The sequence below is a fragment of the Dermacentor andersoni genome, chromosome 2 (assembly GCF_023375885.2).
Source record: "Dermacentor andersoni chromosome 2, qqDerAnde1_hic_scaffold, whole genome shotgun sequence".
Taxonomy (NCBI): domain Eukaryota; kingdom Metazoa; phylum Arthropoda; class Arachnida; order Ixodida; family Ixodidae; genus Dermacentor; species Dermacentor andersoni.
This window is the reverse complement of record NC_092815.1, coordinates 69,039,740-69,065,706: the sequence shown is the minus strand read 5'-3', so window position 1 is coordinate 69,065,706 and position 25,967 is coordinate 69,039,740. Positions and strand designations below refer to the sequence as shown.

The 25,967-nt window shown below is 41.3% G+C and overlaps 1 protein-coding gene across 1 annotated transcript; it reads left to right on the top strand.

Annotated features, from left to right (window-relative positions):
- Nucleotides 1-30: 30 nt before the first annotated feature.
- Idh3a (isocitrate dehydrogenase [NAD] subunit alpha, mitochondrial) lies at nt 31-25,967 on the top strand. The gene is made up of 10 exons (XM_050188877.2): nt 31-140; nt 1,039-1,182; nt 2,908-3,080; nt 7,964-8,093; nt 10,913-11,046; nt 12,330-12,432; nt 16,851-16,915; nt 17,049-17,130; nt 20,533-20,685; nt 22,311-25,967. Exons 1-10 carry the CDS (start codon nt 114-116, stop codon nt 22,395-22,397), a joined length of 1,098 nt encoding a protein of 365 aa, XP_050044834.1. The 5' UTR covers nt 31-113; the 3' UTR covers nt 22,398-25,967.

Here is a 25,967-nt window from a genome sequence, read left to right as displayed (position 1 = left end):
TATGTCTGTTGCTTTAGTTACTTTTGTAGCCAAGCAAAAGCGCAACGAAAAGGGAACAGCCAGTTTCTTTTTTAACTCGTGCTCTTGCAGTTCACAAGCTTTCGCCGCGCAAGATGCCTGGTGTATTGAGAAATGTCTCTGTGAGTAACTTTTGGTTGCATCCACTCGTTCTCCTTGCAACGTATAACGTTAGATTGCAAGGAATGTAGTTTAACGAATTTAATTACTTCAACTCGTGCAACTCTCATTGCCTCCTTTCGTGCCGGCTGACCTTATAGTGACTTTGTGACTATCTGTGGATTTTCTCCGTAATTGTTACTCGCTGAACAAGTTTATGCGAAACGGATAAAGTCGGAAACGCTTGCACCTGCTCATCATTTCTGGAACGCACTCTATCGCTTAATGCAAGCTTCACGACCCATGTCGATCATGTATCCGCGGAGTGATCGACTGCTACGAGCATCAGTCGTTTTAGTTGCCGTCTTTTCTACTTAACCCCGCCCCAAGGTCGGCGACCTTCGCCACTTGACTACTGCTCCCAACTTGACTACTTCTCCCAACTTGAAGTGACCTGGCGAGGCAACGGTGCTTCGGCGTTTGCGTTTTTGTCTCTCTAACAAGGACGATTGTTGTATCGGCTGGCGGTGATAATCGTCGAACGTGCGCTCCGCCCGAACATCCTCGCCGTAACAGTTGTGCCAATAAAGAGCGCATTATACTAGCAAACATGAAGAGTATGGTTATGTCTTTAGGCCAGTTGTTCTTACACGCAAAATTGTTTGCATTGTTTGCGCCTCCATAATTGGTTCTATTTATTTGTGGCATCGTAGTTTGCTGTGGCACCGAAAAGCTATTACGAATAGTGCCGCATTTCTTTTAAAAAAAAGAAGAAAAAATGCTTTTTTTTTACTTCTCTGCTCGTCTTTAAAAAAGCGCATCATGTGGAAGGAAGCTTTAAGGCATTTTGTAAGTTGTTATCGAACAGACCTGCAGCGGTGTTCAAATTCCCACAATTATTGCATATTTTATACATTGCAGAGGACCTTGCTTCAACGTACTTTGGGAGCGGCAAACTCAAAGCGACACTCATCCACTGATATTAGCACGGTGACCCTGATTCCTGGCGATGGCATTGGTCCAGAAATATCCAGTGCTGTGCAGGATATATTCAAAACTGCTGGTGTAAGTAATACTTTCCTGCTCTGAGCTGTCTGCCTTTATGCTTGTACTGAAATTGACAGGGACAGCAGTCATTATTTCTCATGAGTTAGTGAAGGTTGTACCCTTTGATAAAAGTTACGATGCAAATGTAGTGCATGGAAAGCTTGTTGCTAAGTGCTGTAGGCCGTATTTTAGCTCGTGTACAGTTTGGATAGAAATGTGGGCACTAAGGACTGTGGATATCTCTCACCTTGCCTATGGCGTTCTGAATGCCTGACAACCTCAAGTGGATTAAATTATGGTATACATTATATATATTTCTATCTTCAGTACCTTGCTTATTTTTCACTATCTTACATAATTACCAATGTCACTGAACTTTTGCTTATTAAGGATCTGATTTTCAAAGCACTCTCGAAAATCTTTAGTAAGCAGCGCCATCTCTTGGTTGGCTGCCCTTTTTATATTGTAGTGGTTGTCTTAGCTTCCGACTTGCTCCCCACTGTTCCCCACTTATTGGTCCTGATTTTATTAGAGAAACCAATTAGCTGACTGTGGCAGTTGTAGGTTTTAATCCCTGCTGCTTCAGAAACTGCATTCTTATGGGGGCAGAGTGCAAATATGCTGATGTACTGCAAGAACGCTTATGTGCCATGCTTTGGGTGCAGATTGAAGAACCTCACGTAGTCAAAGTTAGCATGGAGCTCTCCATTATGACATCGCTAATAACCCATGGGATGTTAATCGTCTTGAGTCAATCAATCAATCTTGTGAAACTGCCAGAGCTTAGTAGCGGCTGCCAGGTTAGTGAATTGGTACATTCATAAGGCTCATCTCAGAGGCACAACTGATACCAGTGTCACAAGGCCACTTTTGTTCGCTGTCAAGCCCGATCTGAATTGAATTTCTTTATCATGATTGACAATTATTACTGCTACACGGTCCAACGATCCAGATTGAGCTTGGGTAAGCTCTAGTGTACCAGCTGCCGTTAGTGGCTTCAAAGCACTTAATAAATTTGTCTAATATGCTGCAAAAGTTGTAATATGAAACTCATTTTTCTCAAGAACATGTTATTTTGTTTATCATTGTCAGTAAGTCTGTTATCGTCTACTGATCGTCTGCAGCTCTCGTAACTACATGGTCGTCAGCCTACGATCGCGATGCACAGATCGTGATTGTCGGGATCCTGATCGAGCAAGATCGTGATTGAAAGTGGCAGCACTACAGGGAACTCGTGCAGCAGCACTCCATTCGAATCAGACCCTGTTGCTATCAAAAGGGACCATGCGACACCGGTATAAGAGTTACTGGGGCATAATCACACATATAGTTTATGGGGTGAACAAACTTGCCTTTTTCCGTGGCCTACCATAATAGTGCATGACTTGTGTATTGCAGCTATACTTACAGACAACTTTCTATGGCAATGCAGGGAAAGCTACGGAAGCAAAGTGCGCGCAGTTAGAAGTGCGTCTAAATAATTCCCGCATTTTCATCCACGTTAGTTGGAGTTGTGATAGAAAAAATTTAGAGGCCTTGTCTACAACAGCAAAATAAGAGAAAGCACACCAGTGAGTGTTAAATTTGACTTAGTTTGCTGCTCACTATTACGTTCTGTGCAAGTGACACAATGCTGCATTATATTCTAAAAGTAAGCTAACACTTGGCTAGGCAAAGCTCAGTTCCTGGAAGTGACACTCCATTACCTGTCTGACAGGAGTAATAATTTGCTTGTGCTGTCAGGTGCCAATCCAGTGGGAAACAGTAGACGTCACACCAGTGAAAGGGCCAGATGGAAAGTTTGGCATCCCACAGAAGGCCATCGACTCTGTCAACAAGAACAAGATCGGCCTCAAAGGTCCCCTGATGACACCCATCGGCAAGGGCCATCGTTCTCTTAACCTTGCACTGAGGCAGTAAGTGCTGTCTGTTTACAACCTTTAATTTTGTTTTGATGAAATTATGTGCTCCAAAATTACTATTCTGTGTATGTCGCAGATCTTTTTAGGGGCAAAATGTGAAAACGCTCGTGTACATAGATTTAAATGCATGTTAAAAACCTCCAGGTGGTCCAAATTTCTGGATTCCCGCACTGCGGCATGCCTCATAATCATATCGTGGTCTTGGCACGTAAAACCCTATAATTAAACTAATTAATGCAGATCTTTCTAATAATTGTAAATTATTTGTGCTTTTGCTCTGTCCAAATTGTTAAGGCTATTGCCAGCTTTTTTGAGGAGTTTGTACTTGAAGGGGCACTAAAGACTAATATATTAAGTTTTGCTGTGCTAGCAAACTACGCTTCTGCAATAGCAAAATGGCTACTCTTACTGGGAAAGGCGGCGTGATAAGCCTGAAAAGATGGAGCAATAAATGATCTATGGGTATGGGAATTGGTGGGCATCATGATCAGTGGGCGCCAGCTCACTGTTATGTCACATTTTAACAGTGGCTGCTAAAGTCTGGCTAATTGTACATACATAAAGAAGGGTTACATTGTATGCTAAAGGAATAAAAAATTCAGCCCAGCAAGTTTCAAAACCTTCTCCAGAACCAACCCAGCCCGAGTACGAAGAAACACTTTGAAATCTACGATGTCACACTGACATATAGGTGCTAAGATTTCAGTGAAAAGTTAAGGAACGTATGGGCTTTATTTTCTCCAGTTGTGACCAGTATAAAATAATTTAGTAAGGTCCTTTGGTGTCCCTTTAAAGCTGCTATATAGTAAACATTTTAACCCTTTCAAGTGCCATCTTCAGAATCATAAAAAGCGTACAGCTGCAGAATATATTAAGAGCTCTCAATTCTTTAGTGAGTTTTGTCACTTTTACATAATGTGGACTCGAAGAAAAAACTCGACTACAGGAACATCAGATATGAGAACATCATTTATTTCATATCTAGCAGGCTTGAAAAGCACCTATCCAATCACTAGAAAATTCTACACATTGTGAAAAACAATGAAAGAAGTGAACCCACTACATACAAAGATATACTTTCACCGAGCAAAAATATGCAATGGTCTACCTTTCCACTAATTTTACTACACCATTTTGCACATGTCATTCAAATTTGCAGCACAATTCCAATCAAAAATGCTCAAGATGCATGCAACACATTTTAAATAACATTACTTTCATAAATGCTTTTGCTGCTGATGCACTGTCTTGGAGTACACAATTGTGTGCAGCACCTGAAGCGGTCAAGTAGGGACTTGATGAACAGTAGTTAAACAAGGAATGTTACTGAAACCAAGGTTTCAACAAATCCCCTTGCAAAAACATTGGCCTCACCAACATTCCTTGTTCAACTACAGGTCACCATCTTCCTGTAAACTGCTGTCTTTAGTAAGGGCTTGTGTCATAGACCAGAAATTTTTAGAAGCTTTCATTCTTCAGGTTATGATGCTGAAAACTTGCTGATTTATTCAAGTGTGTGTGCTTATTTGAATGTAAATTCTATTTTTATTTACGTATATCATTTGGTTCTAATTCTATGTGAGTTTTCTTTATCTAATCTTCTGGAAGAGTTTCAGAACAACGCTTTTCTTGTGTCAACTTCAAAATCTCTTTAACTCTCATTATAAGGTAGACAGAACAATAAGGTTTAGTCTAATTGGATTTCTTGAATTACAAAGATGTCATTGATACCCTGTTTAAAGGGGCCCTGGAACACTTTTTATCGAAGCTGAGAAATGCATTTGAAGTTAAAGTAGATTACTTCAGAAATACTTTGCAGCAAAAAGTACTTCATTGTGTTCAGTAGAAGCAGGGTTACTGGCAATCAGAGATCGCCTTTGATCCCCTTTGCGGGGCTCCCATTCCTTCTTCAATGCCATGCACTGCGAAGGCTTGGCAGAGCAGGGCACGCCCACAAGGCTCCACTCACTGAATGCCACCATGGCACACAGTTCAAATTTTATTTAGAATATTTATGTAGACGCCACTACTTCCAATTTTGGCATCTACGACGCACCAAACTCAGAGGCTATCCTTCAACTTACGGTTGAGTTTACGGTGTCTCATCCCTTTGCTGTGCTACGGTGTACTAGATAGCTAGGTGCGGCTATGTTTACTTACACTGAATGGCAGGAGTAACACAGTTACTTTTGCACTTATCTCTAGGGCAATCACCAAATTTTCAAGGGTCAAAACAAACATTGACTTTATGTTTGCTCATGCAAGTAGGTCGGCAGTGCCCACATCTGCTAAGCGATAGATACCACGCTGCAGACTCACCTTGAAAGAATTTCTAACGTAACGAGCTTCTAACATGATGGTGACACACCTCAAAGGTGTGCAACTTGGGAAGCAGATGACCTGTTCCAGTCGGCTGTTGGCGCTCTGACCAGCTTGTCATGAATCCACGTCACCACAGAGACCACTCGGAGCGTACTGTTGTCCTCAGCAAGCTCAGCGTGCGGACTCATCGCGGCACTCCACGGCCGCAGTGGCATTTACACTACGTGGCATCTACGCCCTGTTACACTACATGCAACCATACTGGCTAACCATAGCACGCAACATTTGCTATGTGCATAGGCTGGAGTGCACGCTCGCCCTTATGCACCCCAGCAGTGGTCATGCGAACCACCTTTGTCCTGCACCAGCTTGACCACTAGATACATCTAAATTGCACATTTTGAAGTGCTGTCAACATATCGATATGAAGCAATGTCTACCAACATTGCCTTGCCAGGAGCGGCCAGGATTGAGTGCTCTATGGCAACCATGTGTGTGGTTCGAACTTTAGTTTCGTGTGGTTCAAGGCTAGTTGAGTGTTCAAAACTAATCGATATTAGCTAGACCCAACGGCTACTAAACCAAAAAGCAGTATGGCCAAAGTTAAATTTCCTTGCAGGGCGCAACGGCTGGGCATGAGCATACATACGATAGTCGGCATCTGCGTATATGATTACGCTAGTCATAATTCTTACTGAACTTGAAAATGCAAATTTTCACTTCAACCTCATTGATGTGGATGTTGAGAAGGGTTGTTGCTTGGCCATCTTCACCTATGGCACCATTGTTTACCTGGGCTCCTGTCCCTCAATTCTCCATTCGTTGTCAGGCTACATATTGCAAACGAGGCTCACAACAACTCCTCCATATGTACAGGCTTATTTACATATATACATTTCCACAACAGCTTGCGGTATCATCGACTCTAGCTCTCTCATCACTCTCCCCCCCAAACAAAAATCGAACTTCCCATTTTAAAAGCAATTTGATTCCGACAAGAATCCTATGCCCCTCAGCAGCATAGGGCCAGAGAAGGTACTCTACCAATCACAAGTGGTTTTACAAGCACACAACTGTCACGAACCAATGGTTAGCTCTAATCAGCCCAAAAGATTTCTTTTGGCCACTCATATTGTTTCCTTTTGCTCTTTCACCTTTTCCTCTTGCCATTCCTTAAATTACCAAAATAAACAAACCAGCAAAAGACACAGCAACAGTAAAGTACACCAACAGAATCCAGAAAAAACATGTCTCCTCTATTTCTGAATCCACTTGTTGCCCGGCACATGTACTCGATCAAGCTGCACACTGGAGAATATGCCATGTAATTGCTTGAAAATAGGTGGCAGCCAACTCTGACATAGACCGCGTCAAACACGCGACTCCCATCTTCCCATTAGCCTCACAAGGAGCGCTGCCGGCACACACCTTTTTATCCTTTGCCCAGCTTCCCTGACACTGTGGGGGTGACAACGGTGACGACCGGCAAGGGAAGCATTTGTTGGCACTCGTCTGTCGCGTTTGTCAATTCGAAATATCCTGCACATGTGGTCAATGACCATTGGCCTGGCGAAGCCCACCACCACCTCTTAAACGACCTACCGTGCTAGCCGATAGCGTGCCTAGTTCTCGGGCCTACACACACATGGAAACATTTCTGCAAAGTCTGCCTATGCCCGTCTACATATAAATAAATATAAAGAGATGCAATCGAAGGTTGTCGAACTTAACAAGCCCATTTATAAACTGCACCAGTAAGTATACCCAGTAACAGTATGTAGAAGCACACGGATTCGGACACCCTTCTTGATTAATGCCAGCTATTGTCCAATTGCAGCTGTCTATGGGAATCTTGCATATGGCGACATATGCAAGGCACCAGCGACTTCAAAACAGGTGAGAGGAAAGCGCTGTTTGAAAAGAGAATGCTTGAGAAAGAAAGGTGGCTTTGAGCTTAGCTGGTGAGTCCCATGCACTTTGCATGACTGCAAAATTTTACTGAGATTTTCACAGCTGTGTACACTACCCATGGACTGTGTTTTTTCTCCAAGCTCAAGGGATGATCCAGGACCCCTTTAAAAATTCTAAAGGTCTGGCTTTCTGCAATCTGTTCCATAAAATTAAATAAAAGAAGCATGCATAATATTAGAACCAAATGAGGTAAACAAAAAAACCTCCTATTTGAAGTAAGCATACACAGTTACATGTGTACAAGTTTTTAGCACCATAACTTTTAGAATAAAGATTTTAAAAAATATTTTATCCATGACCTAACTCCTCATCAAATACAGTTGTTGCACTATATAACCTAAGTGTGGTGAAGCTTTCACTAGTTGTGCCATGAATACACAACCAGTGACACTGAGCTTTGATATAACTTTACCAAAAGGACTGAATCTTTCCGGCCACATGTTGTGCCTACAGTTTGTTCTTGTCATTCACACAGCTGTTGCCATTCACAGGGCAGTCTTCATTTTACTATTTGTTGCTGCTACTTATTGTACGATAAGTATCACAGTTTAAGTCTTATGCAATGTTCACCCTCTGTTTCGCAGGGCGTTCAGTCTCTATGCAAATGTGAGACCGTGCCGTTCACTCGAGGGCTTCGAGACACCCTACAAGGATGTGGATGTTGTGACGATCCGTGAAAACACCGAGGGAGAGTACAGTGGCATCGAGCACGAGGCGAGTGGCCTCAACACTTCTTGTCCTCTTTCTTTTTCAGGTGGTGTTGTAGAAAGCAATGATGCACAATTTTTGTTTACTATTCCATAACAAAATAACAAAGCTGGAAATTAGTTAAGTGCGACAAGTGATGTCATACCTGCATATGCGCATGTAGTCTCACGCACCTCCACAAAGTAGCATGATTGGAACAGTCAAAGAGGTTGGCTCATGCATGAGACACACGGCAGAATGTGCACATGCTGTTGTAGAATTTCTTGTTGTGTACAGGGATTCTGTAATTTACATTTCCTAATGTTCACAGGCAGTGTGGAAGAGCTTTGCAGTCGACTTACTGCGATGACTCGGTGGATATGGCATCCTGCTGCTGAGCGAGAGGTTGCAGGTTTGATCCTGTAGAGGCAGCCGCCTTCTGATGCAGGCGGGATGCATAAACGCTTGTCTACCACACTTCGGGTGCATGTTAACGAGCACCAGGTGGTTGAAAACATATCTGGAGCCCTCCTCTATGCCGTCCATCATAATCCACTGTGAAGTTTTGGGAAGTTAAACTCTACAATTTAGATTAATAGTTTCTCAGTTGAGTGTAACACGTTTTGATTCTCAGCTGAACAGACAGCCTATGTGGCACAGTGTTTATGGCATTCTGTTCATAAGGCATTCATATGGCATTCTGTTCATTCTGTTCTGTGCATAAGGGGATGGGATTGGTTTATAGCCATGGCAGTGGGCAGGAGGGGAAGGCAGGGACGTTTCTGTACTACTTAGATTTAGGAGTACATTTCAGAGAATTATTGCCAGTCAAGATTAATCTGGAACCCCAGTGGCGGCATCCTTCATAGCCGAATGTGTGGCTATAAAACATGTCGCTTCTGAGATATTTTACTTGTTGGAGTGCATTGCATGACTCGTGGCTTGAAGATATCGATAGTCGTGTTCACACATTGAGGAGATGGTAATGTTAACGGGATCCCACATGGTGCAACAAAGCTTCCCTCCTCCCTGCTTTTTTTTTTTTTTTTTAGATGCTACCTTTCTTGATTAGCAGCTTTAATGAACACCATCAATCTGGGATCTCAGTCTTGAAGTGATTGATTGATAGAATTTCTCATTAACTATTTAGGACTTCTCAGCAAAAGTAACTTCCTTTGTCTTGTTCTTTCTTTTTCTTTAATTGATATACCTCTAGCCCAGCAGCTAAGAATATCTCAAAGTTTTGAACTTGGCGCTGTCGATGGCAACTTTGCATGCTAGCTGGGCTGTACAGAAGTCAGATTTTTGCATTATAGTGACAGTGGCCTTACTGTTGATGTGTTAGGATGAAAAGAAAATTTGTATATGGTTATGCTAACGTTGTGATCTTTCTTTGCCAGGGAATGAAAATGAGAATAATTTGCAACGACTTCAGTAACAGTTTTTGTCAGCTGGAATGCTCCAGTGCCACAGAATCTCAACACAAGTATATAATCGAGATGCATGCACAATGCTTCACTGTAGGTAGAAAGGTTCCCACTGTGCCTTAAAGTGCAAAGGGCTGTATGTAATTGTCAAAATTCAGAGGCATTGTATAACTGTCATAATGTCATAACAACAATTTCAGACAATACCATAATTGACACTGCCTTCATGCACATTTGCTATTCTAAATTGTCTGATGTAGAATAGAATGCCTGGTCTCCAGAAATCAATACAGAAATTCTGTATGGTATGTGCACTGAAAAATTCTAAGCAGTGTCAGGAATTCTGCATTATACTGCATGCATTTTAGTGGCAGCCTTGTTTATTTCAGGAAGCAATTGCTAGCCTCCTTCTCCTCTTTTTGTGGTGCTTATATATGTTGATGCGATTAATAATAACATACTTTGCTATGGTTGCTGTGTGTAGAATTCCTGGTTGGTCAGTGATATAGACAAATTAGGATGCATTAAAAATTGGGCTGTGCAATTTATATTCCTAATTATGATATGAGTATAGGTGTGTGATTACGACTGAGCATCATCTTGGCTTAGAAACCCTCCAGGAATGAAGAAAAATATCTTTGTTCAAAGTTCTTTCAAAAACTTTTCTACTCTAGGGCTGGCATAGACCATGATAATTACCTGCTCAAACCACATATTTTTGCGTTTGTTGATCACATCCATAAAGTAATATAACGGCAATCTAGAACTGATGTTTTTTGAATGTCTTTCTTCTAAAAAACAATCCCTGAATGGAATAGACTGCCACACGATGTCATTTGTAGCACCTCGAGTGAGACATTTTTACATCCTTATAACTCTGTTTACTTGTGCATCCTTGTTTCTTGTTTTACAGTTTGACATCTGTGTACAATGTTTTATGTATTACATGTTTACCATATTCAGTTTACTGTTGTTTGATTGACATGTGTGTCCTCTTATATGTTGTATATATGTTTTTTTTTTTATTGTCTGTTATCCCCCCCACCCACCCTTTTTGTAATGTCACACAGGCACCGTGGGTATTCAAATAAATGAATTAATGGGCGATGAAAAGCTCTACTTTATTAGTGCTTCTCTGTCTAACCACACAGCAGACACATACCCAGAAGAGTGTGATTGCATCATGTGCCCACTGAACATCACCGATTTGTTTCACAATTTCTGCCGTAGTGCACTGCTGGTGTGTAGCAAGCCTGATGGACATAGAAATGTCTAGAGGTTTACTGACGTTGCTGTTCGAGAGCCTTCATTTAGCGGCACAGCAAGGGAGGGACAGTCAAGCTGATCCTGACTACCTCCCAAAACCCATTTTATTCAGAGATCTTTACTTACTCTGAGCTTTGCCTTGATGTGGTGCAGATTGTACCAGGAGTGGTGCAGAGCATCAAGCTGATCACAGAGCCTGCGTCAAGAAACATTGCCAACTATGCGTTTGAGTATGCCAAAGCAAATAACCGGACTATGGTTACTGCTGTACACAAGGCCAACATCATGTAAGCACTTCTTTGCTTTGTAGTGTCTGTCAATGCGGCCCTGTACACTTAAAAAAAAATGCTGTAGCCACTGCATATTTATAATAGTTCTCCACTCTAGCTTATGGTGGTAGATGTAGAAGGGAGTGCATCAGTATGCAGCATGTGCCTATTTATGAGCTTCTGGCTGATTAAGGAGCTTAAAGCATGAGTTAAATTATTTCACCATGCACAAAAATGAGCAGGTATATTCGTATTGCAGCCTGGATTGGTGGCTCAGCTTATAGACCAAAACTAAGCTAAGATTGTGTATAAGTATGCCAAAAAAGTGAATGTCATAGATTGGAGATTTACATATCTTACCATAATAGAAATAAATATTAAACACATTTTCTTTACTTCTTTGCAGCAGTACAAAATGGCTGTACCTAGAATTTAATTTAGACATTACTGGTACTTGCTGCTACGACAAAAGCACTTTGGATGTTGCACGCCATTACAGATGTGAAGAGGCACATTAGTATCATTGTACAATATGAGCATCACTCATGCTTTCCATTATTACCATTATAGCCATGTACACATCACATGTTATTAATATATTAGATGTGTGACATTTAAACATAAACTTTTGGCAGATATTTTAATGGGCAAGGGATAAATTGACATGAGGAATATTAACACAAATGAAAATTTGAGTAAGGACTATTTCACTAAGGTAACCTCACATTTCGGAACTCAGCCTCTTCTTTCATCAAAACTCAAGTTTTTATCTATGTTTAAGTTTCTTTGTCATGTGTAAGGTTACATTTGAAGACATACAGGAAGCAAGGACTATTGATGGAGTTGGCTGCTTAACAGGAATGCCCTGCTGGGGATGCCAGTGCTGTTGCATTTTCTGGCTTTGTAAGGGATAGAGAAAAAGCCCATCTTTCTTTCTTTCTTTCTTTCTTTTAACCAACATTCATAGCTATGTTTGGGCATGTAAAATTATTTGCAAGTTCATTAAGGGAAAGGCTAAAAAATAAATCTTGCTTTTATCAAGCAATGTTTCAATTTTCAAGCAATATAAATTTTCATTTGTGAGCAGGTTTGTGCGTTTTGTAACTAACTCAGCTGCAAGGAAACATAGAGCACATTTCCTTGCTTCTTTCAGCAATGAGTTTTATTTTTTTGACTGTCATGCAATATCGGTTAAGATTAGTACATAGGTTGCAGGAACACAAGATGTAGCATTTGCCGAAGGTTGGGGAACTTATTATAAGCTCCTTTATTCCTTTCCTTCATCCCTCTGTACTACACAGGCGGATGTCTGATGGCCTTTTCCTACACTGCTGTCGAGAAGCAGCTGAGAGGAACCCTTCCATTAAGTACAATGAGATGTACCTGGACACACTGTGCCTCAATGTAAGTCTCATGCTTTGAAAGTTGTGTCTGTTGGCTTTGTACCTTTCAAACAAAATTACTGCCACTGATCTAATTGTGCTATGCTTAGCAGCTGTTGTACTAAATCTCCTATATTTAAAGGAGAACTGACAGAAAATTCTTGCCTTGTTTTTATTGCTTTATTGGATAGCTATCAATCCAGTAATTACGCTATGGAGCCTGAATTTTCCCGATAGCACAACAAATAATTAATTACGTTACCTTTCAATGTGGCCATGTGCAGTACAGCTTGAGACCTGAAAAAGGAGACTCGTGATGTCGTCTAAACCTGTTGTGGCAGTTTCCTGGTACCAGACACCATTGACACGTACATACACTATGATCGTGCTGCTATGATCGTGCATTTGTCCCATCACGTGCTGAATGGCCAAGGCCATTCAGCACGTGATGGGACAAATGGGGAGAGTATGCTCCCCTTCATTTTGAAAAGAAGTGAGCAATCGGAAGGGTCAGTTTGGCAGCTTTTGGCGACACAGTCATTGTATGGCCACCTCCACTTTTGGTGACGTGATGAGTCTCCTTTTTCACTTCCGAAGCCATGCTGCACTTGACATGCATATTGAACAGGCTGTACTTATTTCATCTCATTTATTTCAACATACTACAGCCCTAAAGGGTTATTGCAGGAGTGGGGAAATGCAATACATGGAAAAAACATAAAAATAGCATTGAGCATCAATGATTAGTAATATACAATAGAAATTCAGGGAGTGGTAAAGATTTGCCTAACCAGGCAGAGCATTCCAAAATTCTATAGAATGGGCAAAAAAACTATTTAAACGCATCAGTGTGATGGTGAAAAGTTGACATATTCAACTCATGGTGATGTCTGGTGGCTGTGGGTCTAGTGGGTGCGTTGTATTTGCTAAGTCAGGAAACTCGTGGGGATTTAATTAGAGTATAAAGAAACTTCAAGGATTCAATGTGACGACGAGAAGAGAGGCTGGTAAGTTGAAGACTAAGAAGATGGGAACTGGGTGAAAAATACGTGTCAAAGCGACAATAAATGAAGCGTGCAGCTTTCTTCTGGACAGATTCAATTTTGTTGATGTCAGATATCTTGTATGGGTTCCATACAATGGAGCCATACTCCAGTGTTGGATGAACCAGTGTTTTATAAGTGAGGAGTCATGTGCTAAGTGGGGCTGAACGTAATGTGCGCAGCAAGTAGCCTAACCTTCTAAGCGCACGTGAGTTCTATGTGATGCGACCAAGAAAAATCTGAGTGAATAGAAGGCCTAGATATTTACACCGTGAAACATCTCCTAGAGGGCAGCCATTATACAAATAGGTAAACGGAGAGGGGAAAAAGCAATCGGTGAATGGCCTAGATACAGTTTTTCAGAACTTGATTTGCATATACCAAGTCTCACACCATGATTGAAATGATGCAAATGAATCATTAAGGATAATGTGATCATGAAGAGTTTTAATCGTATGGTACAAAACACAATCATCTGCGTGCATTCGGAATTTAACAGGAATATTACTTGGTAGATCACTTGTGTAAATCAAAAACAGAAGCGGACCTAATATTGACCCTTGAGGCACGCCAATGTTAAACTGCAAGTAGAGGATTGAGAAGACCTAAAGAGTACATACTGAGACCGATTGGATAAAAAATAAGAAATCCAGTTAACTAATGCTTGGTTGTTAAGAATAACAGTGCGCTTTTTCAACAATTTCGAGTGTAACACAGTGTTGATAGCATTGAAAGCTTTTGAAAACTTAATAATTATTGTGTCAATTTGATCTCCTACACTAAGGGCCTGTATGAGATCATGAGTGAAGCTGGGTTGTGGCCCTAAATCTGCTTCGAAAACCATGTTGAGCATCAGATAAAACATTATTCGACTCTAGAAGTTCAGTGATATGTTTGTAAATTATGTGTTCAAGTATTTTACAAGAATGAGATGTGATAGAGATGGGTCTGTAGTTTAGTAAGGACTGCTTATTCCCAGATTTGAATAGTGGAAGAATTTTAGCTATTTTCCAGGCAAAATGGACAACAGGCATCGAGAGAGATTTCTGAAAAAATAACAGTTAAATATTGACTAGTCCATAAAGAGTATATAAAGAGGAATGCATTGTCTATATATTGTCAGGACTATGTTTCTTTTTCAGATCCAGTTTTAAAGATCCAGATATTTTTTTTAGATCCAGTTTTAAGCACACCCTGGTTCGAAGCAACAATGTTGTTAATAGAACTATGCGTCTGGCCTATAAAAGGAGGAACAACAGTTATCAAGTGTAAAAAGAGATTTAAAGTAACTATTAAATGCATTTGCCATCATAGAAGTATCACTTGTAACTGTGTCATTTATTTCAAAAGTATCAGTAGTAGATTCTTTTGGCAGAACAAAGCTCCAAAATTTGCATGGATTATTTCTAAGCAAGCCTGTAAGTGTTAACTAGAAGTAAAATCACGAGCAACATTAGTTTTGCTTCAAAGTTCCTCCTTAAGAGCAATGAATCACCAGTACGTTTAGTACGCTGCAAATGTCCAAGTCGTCATGACAGGTCCAAAATTTGCCGTGTAATCCGAGGCAGCTCTGAATTCGTCTTTTTTGTTTTTAACAGTACAAAACACATGACGCAAAATGTAGAGAGATCACTAAAAAATTACGTTAAAGTGTCGACATTGTCAAAAAGACTAATCGCTTCAAACTGGCTAAAGGAAGCGCTAAATGTGTCAGTTATACCAACATCCTCTGCATGGTTCATATCGCAGAAAGTAGAACAAGTATAACAGGCTTCTGGTACAGGGCAGGAAATGGATGTAAAGACCACTTTATGATCTGAAATGCCATCAACGACAGCACATTTGTAACTATAATCACAGACCCTGGGGCTGAAAAACACAAGATCTAAAATCGCCGTGCCTCTTGTGGCATCACTATTTACTTTAAGCCGGAACTGTTTCTGTTTCACTGTTTCTCTGTATAGTTGGGAATCATGGCCTATCCGAGATAATGACAGCCAGTGTATATCGGGAACATTGAAATCACCCATGCATATTAGATTTGGCAAATGAGGTGCCATTTCTTGGATGAATGCATTCAAGGAAACCAAAGGGCCTGTGATCAAGTTAAGTGGATGGTAAAAGAAACCAACAACAAAAGTCAATGACTCAAAATTAACTTTACAACAAACCGACTCAGTTTGAGAAGGAGCATCAAGCACAGGAAATTTGCAGTCAGAGTGTAAATATAAGGCAACGTCGCCGCCTCTACCTTCTGTTTTATCAGTTCTTATAACATTAAAGGCTGGTAGCAATACTTTGGCATTACAAATTTCACTATGAAGCCACGTTTCCGTGACTCCAATGATATGGGGGAAGTAGGACAAAGTTAATGACAAGAAATCGGAAAACTTGTTGACTAAACTTCTGACATTAATATTTAAAATGCAGAGATTATCGGGGAAGTCAGATGGGGGTCATCAAGCATTAGAAGCAATAGCTGTAGGAAATGCCCTGGTATCGTGATTATGAGACTGCACAATCGTGTTAGTCTGCGCGTCCCAGTTGTAGCGCACGTCAATAAGCACGTGGTCGTATACTATGAGCGTGGAGGAGCCGCTGTTGCGGTAAGTTCTGGTTGCCTTCCATAGCTTTCTTCTGATAGATAGTACGTTGTCTGGAGCCCTTCAGTTTAGACGCGTTTTTAAGAATTTGAGCTTTCTCACGAAAATCCTGAAGTTTCATAACCTCAATAATTCGAGCTCGAAGGGGCCCAATAATTTGTTCGAATTAAACAGAGTTTGAATTAAACAAAACCTAATTGAATGGAGGAATTCCCAAGTAACATGAGTGACAAGTTCCGAAAGTGTAGCTTCATGGCAGCACATACTGCACTGACAGGAAGTCATGCTTGTAGGCAAAATTATCGCTGCTGTGAAGTCGTGCCTCAAGGCGAAATTCCCATATAAATATTGTTAAATTATTTGAATCTTTGGTGTGAGTTATATTTACACGCCAAAATATGGTTCTTGCATTGGGAGGCTGGAGCAGCAGCCAGCACACAGCCACACTGTGGGTCGGAGGCACTGCTGCGTAAGTTCGCACTGCGGAGAGCATATTCGGCAGAATGATATGTTCAGATCAACTGTCGCAAGTGCTTACATGTTCGAATTACTGGGCGTTTTCGCACATCAAAATACACATCATTTTGAAAAAAGCCGCAGTATTAGTTTGAATAAACTGGAAATTCAAATTAAGTGAGTTTGAATTAAAGAGATTCAACTATACTTTATATTTACGACCATCATAGTTTTGATGTCACTTGTTTTTGTTACTTTATGCAAGTGTTACTCATGTAAGGACCAAATGCAGGCATATACTGATTAAGCTCACATTTTCATGTTCCAAACCCTTACAGATGGTTCAGGATCCATCTAAGTTTGATGTTCTTGTTATGCCTAACCTTTATGGAGACATCCTAAGGTAAGTGTTGCCATGTGCGGGCCCCAGCCTTTTCATCGCACAGAGAGAGCCACCTGCCTTGGCCCTGCAAGCTGCCGCATGTAATAAAGACATAAAATATTTGACTACAGACATAGTACTCTCTCTATTGCAGTGATTTGTGTGCTGGTCTTGTTGGAGGACTTGGAGTGACACCAAGTGGGAACATTGGCTATGATGGAGCTATTTTTGAATCGGTAAGCATTTTTTGTTAGGCATGTGAGCAGTTCAGATTTCATTTAGGCCTAAGAGAGAGAGAGAGAGAACAACTGTAGTGAAGATGCCTGCAGAGTCGGTTAGGCTCACTCCACGCGGGGAGGACAAGCTTTTACCGCGATGCGGCCACTACGTCAGTCTCGTGCATTGTGCTCCTCGAGGTCTTGGTTCCTCGCTACTTCCACGGGTTCGAGAGGGCCGCCGCACCCTTCCTGGGGGTGCTGCCCCCCTTCTCCTCGGTTTCGCGCGGTCGCTGCCTCTCTAGAGCTGCCGAGACCTGCTGGACGGCCTTGAGTTGTGTCTCTTTGTCATAGCTCCTCGTTGCAGCCTCTAGCTGCGGCGGGATATTTGTCTTCTCGCTGGCTTCTCGCGGATTTATGCTGCAGTCCCAAAGGATGTGAGCCGTGGTGGCTCTCTCCTTCGCGCACAGTCTACACACTACATCGACTAAAAATTTTGGTAAGATTAATTGGAAATGTTCAATTTTCAGCATGAGTGGATTTAGGCAAGAGAGCTACAAGAAATCAATGCGACTGGCGTTTTATGTGTGTAAACTGGAAAAAAACATTATTTGAATTGTCAGTTGCATGTCAAGAGACACTTTGCCTGAATGGACATATCCAGCTCACTCGGATGCAGTCGCAGAGGCAAAGAAGATTGCTAACATTCTGTTCTGGTGGAGAGTTCTTTTACTCAGTGGTAGTCAGTCCTACCAGCAAGAGGTGCCCACATGAATATTTTCTCTGCTGGCTCAAAGTATAGCTGTTTCCATGAATGGCTGTGACTTCTGTACTGAGAAACCCACAGGCGGCATCTTAGTTGGGGCAATGAAGCTGAATCTGTCGTTTTCTTTCTTGCTGTTGAGCAAGCGAAATGGGGCATCAGTGCTTGCTCATTTTGCTCATTACATTAGCCTGTTTAATCACATGTAAAGCATTAATTGAATAATCAGAAGGTTATTGAATCAATCAGGCATCCCTAATTTCATTGCTTGTAGAATATATGTAATGTATGGTTCACCATTAAAGAGAACATTTGAGCACACACTGGACACTTTGGAGGTGTTCCAACTGTGGTGGCCTGTGGAAGCACTGTTGATGCATTGTGCGAGCATGCAGAAAATAGCCAGCAACATTACTGCAATTCTTCTGCTCCACAGCAGAAGGTTTGCAGGCTGGCTATGCAGGGAAATTAGCTTGTGTCATGTACTTGCATGTTAGCCCTAACTATGGACCAGGCAGTACTCTACTATATTCATTGAAAATGGCAACAAAGAGGTTTGTGTTCTAAAGTGCCACTCTTCATTCTCTCTTGCAAAAGTCTCCTATGTAGATGCACTCACATTTTGCGCAGTGTTAGACCAGGATTAGCGACCGCATGTGGTTCAGATTATTATTGCAAGGGTGGTTCAACAACTCAAGGGTAGGAATAAGACATAATTTTGTATTGGCAAGCCCTAGATTACTTTGTTACATTTCCAAATAGTCGCTACAAGTATTTAGCATTTCTTATACTTCTGAACAAGCTTTTGCATGCCCCCTTTGAACGATGTTGCCACTTGTTCCCTAAACTACTGCACCAATCATGGTCCCATCAGCAGCCAACATCAGCTATCCTGGGCAACTACTGTTTTGTGTAGAGGAAAAGATGACAGTCTAACATGGTACTGAGCTGCTGGTCGTGTGGTCAAACATTGCACCCCGAAATGCTGAATGAGGCTTATCATTCGTGTGGGAACACCGGTGTGGCATTGTGGTGAAGGACAACAGCTCCCTCACCACAGATATTCGTCCTTCATTATAGCAACAAACTTGTGGCAATTACATCAAAATTTCATTATCCTTTTCAAGCATGTTGTGTAGACTCCGCGGCACACAGCTTAGAGTAAATGTGTATCTTCATGTGCACCGTATCTAAAAGGGTCAAAATGTGGAGTCACATGATTGAGACCCTGTGAAACTCGCTGCCCGAATGCCAGCATTTCATTGGCACTGTCATTTTTCTGCTGAGAGCATGAGGCCATGGGTTTGATTCCCAGGTGCCATGGCTGCGTTGTGATCAGGGTAAAATGCAAAAAAATTCTCGTCTGCCATGCTTTGGGTGCATGGTGCATATCAAAGAACACCAGGTGGTTAAAGTTCACTCGGTGTGCCCTCCATTGCAGCACCCCTCATCACCTGTATGTTGCTTTGGGATATTGAACTTATCTAACCATTCAGTTCATTCATTGGTAATATACTTCCCTTTTGCTGTTTGCGTAGCTCACATAAAAAATAAAACCACATTCCTAATGTAATGAACAGGCAGTTTATCAGTGTAAGATGGAACATCAAGTAATGTGTACTCAAGTATGGAGTAGACTTTTTTTTTTTTTTTCCATCTTCATCATGGGGACGTTGCTGGAGTTCTTCAAATATAACATTTTATAATGTCTGCAATGTACTGCAAGTATTGTGTTCAGAGGCAGCATCATGTAAGAACAGCTCCCTCAACATCTCTTGCTGATGCTTTTTACCAAATCATGCCTTGCCTTGACCAAAATTGATGAAGACAATGTTACAATTACTAATTAATATGATTGCATGCTACCCATTTCTAGATAAACAATGAACAGATTTTGATCCTCACTCCTGAACAAGCATGTCATGTGTCCAGCCCTTTTGGTCTGCAGTTCCTTTCATTGAAGTGACTGTTGAGTGTACATAATCACTCCTTGGAATGTCCTTTAGTCTGGGAAATGTGTGAAAAATAAGTATGTATGATCCATTTAGGCAGGCCTACATCTAAAGACTAGCTTCATTTGTCTCAAAATGCTGAGAAATGACATCTTTAAGTGCTGCAATTACTCTTTTAGTCAACCTTGAAGCATTTGGGGACAAACTTGCTGAAACAATGCTCTTTTTGTGAAGCTCATTCTAAACGTAGTCCATATATTTTTGTGATGAAATTAGTGGTTCTACTGTGCTGCGATGTACATTAGATTATGAATCGGCAAATTTTACCCCCTTCCTCCTCTTTTCGTAGATTTAGTAATCAATTAATCATGCAGAACTTACATTTAGCCGATATTCCTATTCCATTCTAATAACATGGTCCCTATTTTCACCCCTATAGAAGTAACTTACCACACAGATATAAATAAGTAAGTTGTCAGCAAATAAACACAGTGTCAGTATCATTATTTAGGATACGAAAGTCTTAAAAAAAGGAAGTGGCCATGCTTGTTCAATGCACTTTCACAAGAGGCATTCTAATTCAGTTATCAGTTAGTGTTAGTACTTTAATGCTACTGAGTTTTGGCAACATTTGAACTAAATTGAGTGAGAAAAAATAGGTTGCTTTCAATGTCGCTCAAGCAACATGTGCTTCTTGATGGTTTGCAGGTCCACGGGACAGCGCCAGACATTGCTGGCCAGAACAAAGCAAACCCAACTGCTCTTCTGCTCAGCGCTGTCATGATGCTGCGCCACATGAAGCTCACAAACTTTGCTGACGTCATTGAGACTGCCTGCTTCGACACAATCCGGGAAGGAAAGGTGGGATTTAGACCAATGAGCCACACTTGGTGGAAGCAAAGTAACATCTGTTATGACTGGCCTGTCTGGTGAACAATCTGTGTTGCGTCGCTAAAGCAATGATGAAAGCCTGGACATTTTAAAGATTCTAAGCGGCCCTCAACTGTTAAAAACACCTAGAAGGCCGCAACGGCGAAAAGATTTGGCATTTGTACGCCCATTCGAGGGCTCCTTAGGGCACTAGCCCAAACAAAGTTCCTGTGGGCACAATTCCCAAGCAGAGTTCGAGCTAGTATCATGACATGTTAAACTATGCTGTGCAGTCAACTTGTGGTGGTTTAATCTAATCACGAACAAGACAAAGATTCAATGGACTGGGGAGATTTGAAAGTGATGAATAGGGTCGAAGAAAGAAACACCCTTTGTTCAACTACTGTTGACCACCAGTTAGGTATACATATCCTGTGTTTTTATCATTGTCGTTTGAATTATCAGAAGTCGAATGAAGTGTTAGGAAACAGGATTTTGCTCAAAGCGATAAATTGCGAGCCTTCCCAGAGTAGCATGAATGCAAAAGAAACTTGTACAGGTTTCATTGTGAAGTATGCATCTTCGCTGATATGCCTGCACTATGCTGAAACTTTCTGGTGCCACCACAGCCCCAGTGAATTATGCCAACAGTCAGTAAAGTGTACTTATGGCACATCCCAAGTGCTGACCCTTTTTACCACATACAACATACATGCCCTCTTGAGATCATGTCACACTGCTGTATTATCAGTGATATTTTATGCTTATTTATCTCACATGCAACAAGACATACCTAAGAATTGGGTCATACATGTGGCTTCTGCAGAGCTTGGTGCCTCCCAAATTCAGTTGCGAAGTTGAATAAAGCACCAGCAGATGAGTTTAGCATCAAAGTGAATACTGATTGGTCTTGCAAGTTCTGCACTGAGCTGAAAATATGAGATAACTTTGTTCTCCTTTTATATTTCTAATGTGTCAGCATTAACTCTCTTATCGCTGCTCATGCATTAAAATTGTATCTGCTTATGATATCTCAAAAGTCATCAAAGTTGGGATGTGGGGTCACTTCATAAACATAGGTATTTTGTGATATACAGGGTAGTAAGGTTGGCTAGCACTAACATAAAATAGCAAAAGTTTATTATTTGACTTTAAAATTGCTGCAATAGAATGCTTTTTGTGACTCTTTCAGTAACTGTTTCTTCGTGATCCAGTACCTTTATGTACTTTTTGTGGTGCTGCAAACCATTCTTTTACATTGATTCTTTCTCTCTATATGTTACAATGTTTTACTGAATGCAGCTTCTTAAAAAGGCTGTATAATGCTTGTTTGTTTTTTTAATTAATTGAAATGAAGCAGGTTTAGACTGACAAAAATAAAGCCTTTACATATAGCATGCCATATAAGTAGGCTTTATGAATAGGAGATTACCTTTGAGAAGTCCATTAATGGCATCACTTATGTGGAGGTGTTGTTTTGATTGCTCATAAAGCTGCATAATTACAATCGTCTGCACCTATTTATCCCAGTCAATTGTATTTTGAAGCCATAACACCCTTTGTGAAAACAGCTGTTTCTGACTTTTCATAGCCTTTCGTTCTCTCTTTTGCCACAGTATCTCACCGCTGATTTGGGGGGCAACGCCACGTGTTCCGACTTCACATCGGAAATTTGTTCCAAGGTAGTTGCTGCCAAGAAGTAGCCACCGTAGCAAGATCTACACCATCACCGGCCAGCAGAAAAGACAGTCTTTCAAAATGACAGTTTAGCTGTAGAAAAGAGCACAATAGAAATGTGATTTCTTTGCTTTTCTTTTTTTTTTTTTTTGTTGAAAGCCTTTTTTTCTCAACTTTGTTCAGTAATGTGGTGCTGTGGTCTGTAGAAGCTAGTGGACCAAGTCGCTGGTTACAAAATTGGCTACCCCTCCACATAATGCGCATTTCAATTTGGTAGATAATTGAATTCACTTACCGGTGTGGTCTGTTCACGGCTTGATTTTAGTAATGCAGCCAGCTGCTTGGTCAGCATTGAGTACTTTGTAACTCTCACTTTTGGGCACATGTGACTTGCAGCATGAGCTGGTTGTCTTGAAGCAACGGAGGTGGATGTGAAGAGAGAAACATTCATGCAGGCACATTTCGGGACTGGGTTTACCACATTTGCACGATTCAAACGTGCACCTTTTTTTGAGCAAAAAAGTGCAGTCAAATTTGCATGCATGTTACAATCGTAGCTAATTCTACTCAATATCAAAAACGAAACCGATTCTTACTAAAATAGAAAGCTCAATGCAAGGTAGCTAGCCTCAGTGCCATCGAACGGACATTTTTTTATGCCTTGGTTTGCGGTCGCCATTTTCCAGTTTGCTGTATGTGTGGCATTTCTAATGCATAAGATGGAACTGAAGATGGGCAGCAAGAAGGAGGTGTCGGTCAGACTCCGATAGCGACTAGCCGCTAAGATTCAGCTGTGTGGAAGTCTGGGTGCCTTTGTGTGTTCCATAAGGTTGTTTCAACACGTTACGTGTTGACTCAAGTGTTGTTACTTGATGTGCACGGTAGAGTTGGCACCAAGTTAATTTTTCTTTCATATATTTGGACGGTAATATAACTGCACATTACAATTGGGGGCGTGGTAAAATATTGCAAATACGATATTTTCATGCTGCACTGCTGTTGAGTGTACTGACGATGCTGTCACCACTTCAGGGAAGGCCTTTATTGCAGAGGCTGTTGGGTCACGTGAGAGTGGATATGGCAATCTCTGTAAGTTACGTTTTTGGGGTTGTTGAAGAGTGCCACTAACCTTGTAGTTATGAAGATCCTTAGTTCTAGCTTGATCTTTCTTCCCCCGTATTGAGCCTTGGTAGCTAAGAGGACAAAAAAAGTTAATGCTCATGGATGTATCAATCCTTAGTAGCTCATGCATCAAAGATAATGAAGCTGTACAAGGTAGTTCTTGTACCCTTTGGAATTTCTAGGGGTCTGTTCTTCCACTGCCTGAAATCTACCTAAGACTTTGCAAACACTTCACGATAGCTGATGCAATTTCTTTGCTGTACCAGAACCTTTCCAAACATCTCGCTATATCCGAGCTTAGTTCTTCAATAATCTTCACAATCACCAACATCCTTTTTCTGTATTACTTGCCAGCTACACAGACTCCTGCATCCAACTGTATTTCAACAGTCTGGTCACACGGCCGCTTCATACGGCCACTGCATGGCTGGCTGTTATTAATGATAGTTCATCATGAATGCTAGCATGCAGCTAACGTTCCCAGAGACGCCTTGGTCAAGCTGCTGCTTCAGGGCTCAAACAGAGGTCGTGATGTTGGCTATTCTGCGGCTGACATTCAATACTGGCCCTGCTGTCTCGCACCGCCGCCGCACCAACAACGTTTTGGAACTCCCCTTAACGGCATCACTGTAAAACAGGTTGATTTTAGATGTCGGTGCACCATAAACTTCAAGCTTCAAGCCTTCTCTTCTTTTTTGATTGATGTTTTCGTTGAAGCAACTCCTGGGGCTACATAGTGCAAAGTTTAGCTTCTCATGAAGGCATAATCTGAGACGCATCACCGGACCTACATTTTGCCTCTAAAATGAGTACACCCTGGAATGGAAATCATCAAAGTTTGCACACCCGTTTGAATTATGGTAAAAAGTGCCCATGCAGTAGAAGTATCTTGTGGTTTTGTGCTGTAGTCAACGTACGAAGTGCAAAGAAAGTTTGCAGGGTTGTTATTTTGTTGTTTGTTAGTAGTTGTTCTTGAAGAGCCATCTGCTGCTTTAGTGTTTTTCATTTTATTACGTAGGGCATTCTGAGAGATCAAGTGCTTCTTGTTAACCTAGTTCCACATATTTCTCACTTTACAAAGGCAATGAGAATGCACTTTGCTTCATTCATGGTTGCCAATTTTTAGTCATGTTGTTGGCCAAATATAATTGATCTGGCATCAATAAACGAATTTGCAGTCTGGCCTCTACATTATGTGCTGAGATTTTGATGAAATTTCAGCTTGAATGTGAGTGTGTATTCAATACCGAAAGACAGTTCTAAGTAGACTTTATTGAAGGTAGCTTAAATGTCTTTGATTAGCCTGATGCTTGCTCTCTGAAGCAACGGGAGGGAAGTTGCTCTTACATATGTCTTTTCTCATGTCACAAATGTTGCACGCCTTGTTTGATACTTATTTATATTGCCCTTTTTCTTGCATAATTTTATGCCAACAGCTCTGCACCGGAACACTTATGGAGCTCAGCTTGTTGCTTACAATGCACTTTTGCTTGAAATGCTGTGCTACTCGTCTAAATCCTCATTTCTGCTGTTTACAAGCAGCCCATCTATCTTTTTGCTCTTACTCTCTCTGTCTTACCTTTTGAAAAAATTTTGTGGCATTCGGCGAGGGGAACCGTGGTACTGCTGAATGTGAAAAGAAGTGTGGGAGATTTTGAATGCCAAATCATGCAAAAAGGTCTGAACAGATTGATCTTTTCTGCTGTGTGTTGCTGATACGGTCTTGTGTAAAGTTTTCATTGCCATACCCCGCTAGTTCTTGCATGTGAAAGAAACTACACAACTACTTTTTCAGGCACTCTAGGCAACTGCTGTTTTAAATCTGGCGTTTGTCGAAACACAAAATGTAAAGTAGAATTGCGGTGCTAAATTTAGGTATATAAGGCCAAGCAGTTTGCTTGCTCTCTCTCTGTTTTAGTCAGAAATATAGTTTCCTAACCCAATTAAGCAGCTCTAACGTAACCACGCCTGTGTGTGAATCCATTCTATTAGGGTTCGAACTGCCTAGACTTTGCAGAGATAAGGATCCTGTTCCTCAAATACGTTACAAACACATACGTGTGATGGTCATTTAAGAATGTGCACCACACGTCTTTGCTTTAAGCCAATGACCTGTCTGTTGCCTTTGTCTCAACTGGCCACACATGTACTTTTTACAGGAAGTTTCCGAGTGTGAAATTTTTTTTTCTGCACTTGTAGTCTCCTCATCACCAACCATGCCAGATAGAGGGAAGGGCATTTGTGTGAAGAGCTAAGGGTAAATTCTACATGCATAGCTCAATGTCGCCTAGTCTTTCAATACGCACGCTAGCACACGCAGCCGCGGTGATGGCGAGAGTGGGGGGGGGGGGGGGGGGGGGGCATACGATGCTGCTCCGTGTTTGTTTTGCAGCTCTATTTGTTTTAGTGAACATGTCCCGTTTGCACTGTAACTAGATCCTGCTTGCACAAATAAAAGCAATGCAAGATACACA